Source organism: Mus caroli, chromosome 7 (assembly GCF_900094665.2).
Source record: "Mus caroli chromosome 7, CAROLI_EIJ_v1.1, whole genome shotgun sequence".
NCBI classification, from domain to species: domain Eukaryota; kingdom Metazoa; phylum Chordata; class Mammalia; order Rodentia; family Muridae; genus Mus; species Mus caroli.
Window position 1 is genome coordinate 58,907,485 of NC_034576.1, and position 9,447 is coordinate 58,916,931.

At 43.7% G+C, this 9,447-nt stretch overlaps 1 protein-coding gene across 2 annotated transcripts in view; it reads left to right on the forward strand.

The window, feature by feature from the left end:
• The window catches only part of Oca2 (OCA2 melanosomal transmembrane protein), a 266,465-nt gene that overhangs the window by 51,727 nt on the left and 205,291 nt on the right, over window positions 1-9,447 (forward strand). For both annotated transcript variants that reach the window (XM_021168684.1, XM_021168683.1), the window contains 3 exons: window positions 4,637-4,797; window positions 6,353-6,432; window positions 7,923-8,076. In XM_021168684.1, the coding sequence (XP_021024343.1) occupies window positions 4,637-4,797; window positions 6,353-6,432; window positions 7,923-8,076 (395 nt within the window). The remainder of the gene's footprint in view (window positions 1-4,636; window positions 4,798-6,352; window positions 6,433-7,922; window positions 8,077-9,447) is intronic.

The following is a 9,447-nucleotide window of genomic DNA, read 5'->3' on the forward strand; positions in this document are numbered from 1 at the left end:
GCAATTGGATTGGAGCAGAAGCTGTGCTCCACTCACCAGAAGTCTTAAGATCCTGTGGCGGGTGTTGTGGGTAGCTGGCGAGTGTCAGCGGACCCTGCGCCCCAGCTGCCCCGGTGCTTTTCAGTTTGTCATTTTTAATTACTTCTTTCCTGCTTAAGGTCTAGGATGTTGGCAAGGTATGACTGTGAGCTTGGGATCTTAGCACTTGGGAAGCTGAGGTAGGAGGACTTTAATGTCACGTCAAGATGAAAATCTGCTGCATGCTGAGGCCCTGTCTTAGAACACCGAAACAAAGAAACAGGCAGGCAAGGTGTGTCGGGTCGAGTGGGGTTCCGACCTTTGAGGGAAGTTCTTAGAGAATTAAGCAGAGCCTGGGGTGTTTTCCTCTCTTGACCTCTGCTAGCCTTCCTGGTTGGAGCTAAAGCCAGAGAAATGGGATGCATGCTGCATCAGGAAAGGCTCTTGGATAAAGAGCCACTGGCCCTCAGTTGGGGAAGAGCAAGGCTGTATCTTTCTTGGGAACATCTGCATCCTGTGAACATCCTTGTAGCAGTCAGGCTGTGTCAGCTCAGTAATTGCAGGGTTTATTTTAGAAACCTATAATTGCAGGCACCTGAAGTTCTTTGTTCCTGAATTGTTCCCTGTGCTTGTTATGGGAGAGGATGGCAAGGCTCCCAGGCCATTATGTAAAGGAGCAGAGGCCAGTGACCCTTTACCCACAGGTTACTAGATTTGATATCCCTCTTTCTCCCCGCTTCCCTTCTTTCTCAACACCCCACCCTTTCTTTTTCCTCTTCTCTCTTTCCACCCCTCCTCACACCTTGAGCCGGAGAGCAAGCAGTGTATATAGAGGAGTAAAAATAGTTTCTCCCTTTGTCCTTTTAGCTCCAAATAGGACCCCATAAGTTAGACTATCAAAACACAGAACAAATACACACACACACACACATACACATATATGTATGTATACATATAGCTATATATATGTATTTGTAAAACAAGAATTATTTTAAGGATTAGCTCACATAACTGTGAACGCCAAGAAGTCCACTTATGCGTAGAAGTAGAATTCAAAGGCCTAGGTGTTTGGGGTCTGATGGTGTGTGTTTCAGTCTGAGGCTGAAGACCTGAGCCTAGAGGAGGAGATGAAGATCTGTGTCGTGAGCTCCCTCCCTCCCTCCCTCGGGGATCATTCAGTGGGTTGGATGATTCCTGCTGTGCTGGGGAGAGCACTCAGCTTACTCCAGTCCACCAGTTCAGATGTTAATCTTTTTCAGAAACACTCTCACAGGCATACTCTGTGACTATCATTAAGCAAATACCTGGGAATCTTGTAACAGGCAAATTGACCCTCAAAGTAACTATTGCAAAGGAAGAAGGAATCCTTAGGTGGTGTCAGGAGGAGGACTGCTTGCAGGCCAAGGACAAGACTAAAATTAAGGCCCAGTCCAAAAAGAGGGTCCAAGCTTGACTAACTAGGGATCCTAGGCCTGGCAACACTGAGCCTAATGTTTGATGGCTCTATAGCAAAGTGAAAGCCAAGCCTTTGAGGACGAAACAGTGTAGGTGTCAGTAAATACCTCCCTTTGTGACTGTCCTCTGTCCCACAGCAGAACATTGTCTGCTCTTCCAAAGTGTCTTCTCACGTCATCCTCCTCGCTACAAGTCTAGATCTTGACACTGGGACAGCCAGCAGCAGAGTGGAGGAGGAAGTCCCTGTCCTCAGAGGAAAAACGAGAAACAAGGAGACACAGGCCAACAGGACGTCTGAGGATGATTTTTAGAACACTCTGGGGATGCTGAGTTAGGTCTTGAATGACAGGTAAAGCATAGATTTAGGCAAATGGGCCAGGCAGGAAGAGTGCGGCTGATGGATCAGAAAACAGAGGCATCTTTTCATGCTCTTGTATGTCTGGAATTCTGGTTTAGATTCAGAGTTGATTCCATAAGCAAGTGTTTATCTGGCAATCATGTTCTGTTTATGGGTATCTAATGATTTGAAAATCCACTGTTGTCCAGAAAAGTTAAAGAAAGAAAAGAAAAGAAAGGAAAAGGAGAGAGAGAGAGAGAGAGAGAGAGAGAGAGAGAGAGAGAGAGAGAGAGAGAGAGAAAGAGAAAGAGAAAGAGAAAGAGGAAGAGAAAGAGAAAGAGAGTAATAAAGAAGAAAGAAATCCCTTTGCTTGAAGAGCTATACCTGTTANTTGAAAATCCACTGTTGTCCAGAAAAGTTAAAGAAAGAAAAGAAAAGAAAGGAAAAGGAGAGAGAGAGAGAGAGAGAGAGAGAGAGAGAGAGAGAAAGAGAAAGAGAAAGAGAAAGAGAAAGAGAAAGAGAAAGAGGAAGAGAAAGAGAAAGAGAGTAATAAAGAAGAAAGAAATCCCTTTGCTTGAAGAGCTATACCTGTTAGGGAGAAAATCTAAGAGAAGTGTCAACCACTGACTGTGAATAAGCATGCATGACAGCAGAGTACAGCAGAACACAGGGCGGAGTGGTAGAACTCCAGTAGAGACCCAGGCCTTTGGCTGTGTTTCAGAGAGGGCAAAGTGTATAGTGAGGTTCTGCACAAGAGAGGCTTCACTGAAGATGGGTGTTCCTGAGCAGGGCGAGACAGCGACTGTATTACCATCACACTATGGTTGGAAGCCTTGGGTTAAAGAGAATTGAGGGGTAGGACTCAACCTCAAGGCTTCTGTTTGCAGAGTGTGGACACTCCTGCACAATGTGGAACTTCAAGTTGGGCTTGGCGCCCTGGGCATGCACTGGGAAAAGGAAAGGTGGCTACATCTGTAGGGCTTATGTGCCTTGGGTTTTTGAATTGTCCATTTGAATGGCTAACAGTCAGGTGATTTAATTTACCTATCATCTCCCTATTAGTGCTTTTAAACCCCTGCAAAGACTCATGAGCTGGTTTGGGAGGTTGTGGAATATTTAGGAGGTGTGACCTACTTTAGGAAGGGGTCCAGTGCAGAGGGCCTTAAGGGTTAGAGCCCAGTCTCTCTTTCAGAATAATCTCACTACAATGGAGACACCCTCACCATGAAGGACTAGACTTTCTCAAACTGATAGCCAGAACAAAATTTTCAGCTCTCCAGTTTGTTCTTGTCGAGTGTTTGTTCACAGGTAGGAGAAGAATAAGGACAAAGGCTTTGTTTAACTCTGCTGTTGATAAATTCACGAGTACTGGGGTGAGAAGTCTGCTGCAATTCTGAGATTTACCTCAAGGTGGCACTGTTCTACTTTCTGCTGTCTTCATGGCCATTACACTCTTCTTTCTGTTAATTTATTTCCCTCGAGTTCCCTTCACGAAGGACCAGGACATGAAACGCTTCAGTCTGGCAAAGCAACAGGGTATCTCAGACTTTTTTTCTTGGTAAATTCTGTTCCATGTGTAATTTTCATTTTCCATTTGTACCTTCTATACCCAAGTATCAAGCCGTGTAGGATAGCTGTAACACAGATCACAAGGCTTACCAAACATTTCCTTTACTAAGATTCTTTGTACAACTTTTAAAAAATAGCATAGTTTGAAGATCAAAGAAAACAATAAAAAAGAGTCATTTACTAACTGGCTTCCCCAACACTCAAAAGAAAACCCTTAGGTATTCTGCCCCCAATAAACCCAGTGAATTTCTAGAGGCTGAAGGCAGAGCAAAGGGACTGGCCACTGGAACATCCTGAACCCAGCAAGCTCTTTCTGAAGTCTTTGGAGACCTGGGTCAAAATGCCTAGGGTAGCCATCCTGCGCAATCTATGATTGCACTTACACACTTATGCAGTCCATAACACTAGGACCTAACAGCAGAGGTAGGAAGTTCTGAGAGTCAAGATACAGCTGAGGAGTATGGACTCCCATGTTTGTGCAACACACAGGCAGGGATGTAGAAGCTGAGGAGAAGGCCACTGTGCAGTGCCCACTGTCATGGGAAGAACTGTGAATTGGGAGGGGCCTCTTTTCCTCATAGGCCCTGCTTGACTGAGAGCTTAACCTTCAACATGCATTGCTGTGGACACCATTATTTTTTGCCAGTTTCAGAATGCTTTTTTTTTTTTTTTTTTTTTTTGAGATAGGGTTTCTCTGTGTAGCCCTGGCTGTCCTGGAACTCACTCTGTAGACCAGGCTGGCCTCGAACTCAGAAATCNGCCTGCCTCTGCCTCCCAAGTGCTGGGATTACAGGCTTGCACCACCACGCCCGGCTTCAGAACGCTTTTAATTCCCATCGTGATTTCTCACCTGATAAATCAGGGTTTTGATATCCTATAACTTGGATGTAGGTATGGGTGGGTTCATTCATGGGGGTTCCTGATCTTCTATGGGCCCATGAACTTGGATGGGAATTTTATGCCAGCTGTACATAGTGTATGCAGGAAGACAGTCATGAGTACTGGGTACATATCATCCAAAACTCAAGCAATAGTCACTCAACATAGAGCCAATTGTCTGTGTAGTAGTGAAGGGCTGCAGTGGTAAGCAGACCAAGTATAGGGATTGGATCAAATGGTTGGATGTACATTGCTTTGTGAGCTTTCCTAGGTGTGTGTGTCTCAGTGTGTGGTGTGTGGTGTGTGTGTGTGTGTGAGTGATTGTGGAATGGTTGGTGTTCCTTCCTTGTTCTGTGGTTCACCTTGATGCACCTTCAGCTGTGAACCTTACTGGTCACGCGGACTCCATGATACTTCAGCTGGACCTGGCAGGGGCCTTAATGACTGGTGGACCAAGTGGTTCCGGGAAAGAAGAACATGTCGTGGTGGTGGTGACCCAGACAGACACAGTGGGCAACAGACGGCGGCGACCACAGCAGGTTATTACTTCCACATCATTTGAAAGAAATTGTAAAATCTCATTACATCCTATTATAAATTGAGTTTCCTACTGAATGGATTTGATGGAAGCCAACGGCAGTAACTCCATTATTAGTGAAGTCATTGATACTTATCTTTTGCTTTGCCATTGAAATTCTTTTTCCATGCCATTACAGTCAAGTTGCACTTGCAAGTTCTTCATGCAGTAATGAAAAAAAATATTACTAGCTTATTGAATAGAAGTGTTATTGACTTCAGCAGTTTTTGTTGTAAAATGGAAGGCAGTTAGAGAATCACTGGACAGCACAGAGCACAGGTGCATCCCACAGCTGCATTGTGTTGGTGGCATTTGCTAAGCATGTAGGTTCCTAAGCTTTGTGTCTGTAGGCCCTGTGCAGAGTCCCACCTTCAGCTTCCATTCTTCAAATGCACCCGGGCACAGGAGGAAAGCCAGCAGTAGTCAGGGCCTGGGCATCAAAGCCTTGATGCTTGTCCCTGGAACCTTACCTGTCCCCAAGTGGTGTCAGTGACTCCACTGGCTACCAACAGGAACTCCTGCATGGAAGGTATGTCCTGTGCTCAGGGGTTTTCCCTAGTGTAACCAACCAACAGAAGGAAACCCTATTTGAACAAGGCTGTACCCCTTACATTTTCCTGATCTGCAGATCGTGGTCTACAGGGCCACAAATTATACCCAGCGATGGTAATTGTCAATGGCTGGTATTAACCAACATAGTAAACTATAGAATGATCTTAAGACAGAAACTCTGTTCCCAGTCAAGGAACACAGACTGTTGCAGTGAGAGAGGGAGTTGTAATGTGTCTACCCTGTGCCTGTTGATTCTTGTGTAGAAGACAGTGGGGTATATCCTAATGCCTCTAATATTATTTATAGTTAGAAATTTTTAATTGGCATGTGTATATATACTTACATGGTAGAGTATAATAGTTTGACACCAGCATATGATATATAATAATCAGATCAGAGTAATTGGCATTGTTAGTAAAGGACTCTGCCATTGAGAAGCCTCGAAGAGTTTTCTCATGTATGAAGTTCTCTGCAGAGACCTATTTGAGAACCCTTGTGTCCAGTTCTTCCCTCTGTGGGGGAGACTCCTGTCCTCTCACTGGAAGTTTCTCTCTGGTCCTCCAGACTGCTGGCTCAGAGATGGTTTGTCTGCAGCAGCTGCTGTTCCAGTTTAGCTCTGTGGGAGGAGGCTGCTGCAACACAGCACACTGGGGTTTCTTGGGGGCAGGTTTCTGCCTCCTGGCTGTAAGCAGGAAGCAACTCTAAGGAATCATTTTTTTTTTTTTTTGGAGGTTGCCTGAGAGGACTAAAAGAACCCAGAACTCAAATAATTCCAATAACTTGGGATTTATTTTACTCATAAACCAGTTGGCATTCCTCATCCACAGGTTCTACATTCAAGGATTAGATCAACTTTCATTTGAGAATATTTGTTAAAGACTGTGTCTGTACTGACTATGTGCCCCTATGTTACATGGTGGCTATTCCCAAAGACTGACTGTCATTTTGCATTTTGGCTTCTACAGGTCACTTACAATTGGACTGTCCTTTTAAATCCAAGAAGTGAGCACGTGGTGGTGAGCAGAACCTTCGAGATAGTGAGCAGGTGGGTTTTGGGGACATTTTTTTCTGGGTAAGGATTTCCATCTTCAGTCTGTCTTCTTCTGGTATATTAGACTATCCAAGACTGAGTGATTTATAAGGAATAACAGTTTCTGGAGAAGTCTGATAGCACAGGGCCAACCGCATCTTGCCATTGGGTCCTTTTTGCTGTGAGACTGAGCATGCCTGCGAACCTGGGGCACTCTTCTTCCACAGCCATGCCTGTCATATGAAGACTCATTTAGGAGCTCATGAAACCCTGTGTGCCTTTCCCATACTCCCTCCAAATACTATCAACATATACATTTGCAGGCCAAGGACTTTTTGAATGGCACAATCAAACCACATCACTTGCTTGAAGAACTTTAGTCTACAGAACAGCAAACATGGACATGCATATGATACGTGTTTATAAAGCTCTACATTATCTGAACAAGGTCCTCATGCATTCACTGTAGATAGCAGGTGCAAAACCTCTGCAGGACACAATGTAACCATCCTGGTCAGGACACAAGAGGATTGACTTCAGTACCCACTTTGAAGCAAAGGAATGTTTTAGTCAATGTTCATATTTTATTAATATTATACAAATTCTATGTCAATTTACATAACGGACTGGAGTATCTTGGTTTTGGTATCTTTGGAGGTCTTGGATTCAAACTTTTTTATACTCTGGGGAATTTTAGGCTTCTTCTTTTTTTAAAATTTAACTAAAAGCACTCTATTTTTTACCTCAATTCCTGGTTCTTCCCAGTCAGTTAGGTGCATACCCTTGAGGGCTGAAGCATCACACATACTTATTCAGAGCTTAATAGACTGTGAATCTGACATCTAGCTGATGACAGGTCTAGTCTCTTGAATCACAGATGTTATCTTGTTTTGTCTTCCCTGGATGTTTGTGTCCTGACCTCTTCTGAAGGACATATGTCCCACTGAATTAGGCTTACCCTCATGATTTCATTTCATCATTGTGACTTCCTTAAGAACCATCTCTAAATAATCACATTCTGAGGTATATAGATAAGTTGTTCAATATACTAACTTGGGGCAGGAATGGACGCTACTAGGTTCAACAGAGTTATTACTGAGTGACAAAAGAGCTCCTTTTCCTGCATGTCGCACTTGATTATCCTCAGGCCTGCCATTTTAGGCTCAGTTCAATACTATAGGAGACCCAAGTTTAAGTAGCTAGTGATACTCTGTATTAGCAGCTGGAGTGCTCCTGTGCTGACAAGGATGAAGAAAATGAGGGGCTAAATCTGCTGCCATTTTTGCAGGCTAATTTTTGGACTGGCACTTGCAAAAGGCTAAAGAGCTCTTGTTGAGTGGCCCAGAAAGGCTTGTGCCCTGTGTCACAGGTCTGTACTCAGGGCTTTTCTGTCTGTGAGGTTGTGCATTGGGCTGAATAACTTGCTAGAAAGGGTACTGAGGAGGTATACTAAATATTCCCTTAGTGTCCCTGACCAACCTCAAGGGATTTGATTTATTTTGCAGGGAGGCTGTTTCCATCAGCATCCAGGCCTCTCTCCAACAGACTCGCCTCGTTCCTCTTTTGCTGGCCCATCAGTTCCTTGGGGCAAGTGTTGAAGCACAAGTGGCCAGTGCGGTGGCCATCCTTGCAGGGGTTTATACTCTGATCATATTTGAGGTAACTACCGTGCCTGTGTTCTATGGTCTACCATTGCTCATGGTCGGGTCAGTTTGTTGAATGCTTTGATAAACTCAGTTTTATTTAGCCAAATTGGAAATGAGTAATTCCTACGGATTCTAGGTAGGAAAAGCAACTGCCCACAAATAGTTGCTGAATCATGGGCACTGACAAAAACAAGAGAGGTTGTGAGAGGACCAGAAAAGCTTCGTGAGGTGTTTGCATGTTGTCATTTATGTACTTTGTAATTGAATTTTTAATGTTGGCATTTGGGTACTTATATACTCGGGATATAAAGGCTTTGTTGGATGTACATTTTGCAAATACTTTCTTCTAGAGTGGTTTATGAAGTTTGTGGGTCTTATGGATCATGACTTTAGTGTTATGTTTAAGAACTTATTGCTCAGTTGTAGTTACTTAAAATATTTAAAGTTTTAGCTTTGAGCTGCTTCTTGAATCTGTGCGAGTTTCAGATGCCCATTTTCAGGTTCCAGGATGCCGAATGACCCCAGCAGCGTTTATTGAGAAAGCTTTCTCTCCTTTTCTGAACTGCTTTTTTCATGCGTAATTTTTAAAATGTGATTGGAGGGGCTGAAGAGATGGCTCAGTGGTTAAGAGCATTTGTTGTTGCTGCAGAAGACCTGGGTTTAGTTCCCAAAATTCACATGGAGACTCACAACACCGGTTCCAAGGGATCTGATCCCACCTCCCTTTTTTGTTTCCATATACCAGGCATATACATGGTGCACAGACATACATGCAAGTACAACATCCATGTATATAAAATACATAAATCTAAAAAAATTAAAAAGCCATTGGCATTTTTTGTGGGGCATATTTCTGGATTCCCTGTCTCAGCACATTGGTTAAGTGCCTGTTCATATCTTCCCACACTGTCTTGATGATGGCAGGTGTATTCTGTCTTCATACTGGAGAGAACATTTCTCACTTGCTGTACCTCCCCAAAGTTGTTCAGTACAGTGACCATTCTTGTTCCATGTACACTTATGTGCTCTTTTTTTATGACTAATCTTTTTTTTAAATTTTTAATATTTTTTAATTACATATTTTCCTCAATTACATTTCCAATGCAATCCCAAAAGTCCCCCATACTCCCCCCCCCACTTCCCTACCCACCCATTCCCATTCTTTTGGCCCTGGAATTCCCCTATATTGGGGCATATAAAGGTTGCAAGTCCAATGGGCCTCTCTTTCCAGTGATGGCAGACATATGCAGCTAGAGACAAGAGCTCCGGGGTACTGGTTAGTTCATCATGTTGTTCCCCCTATAGGGTTGCAGATCCCTTTAGCTCCTTGGGTACTTTCTCTAGCTTCTCCATTGGGAGCCCTGTGATACATTCAATAGCTGAC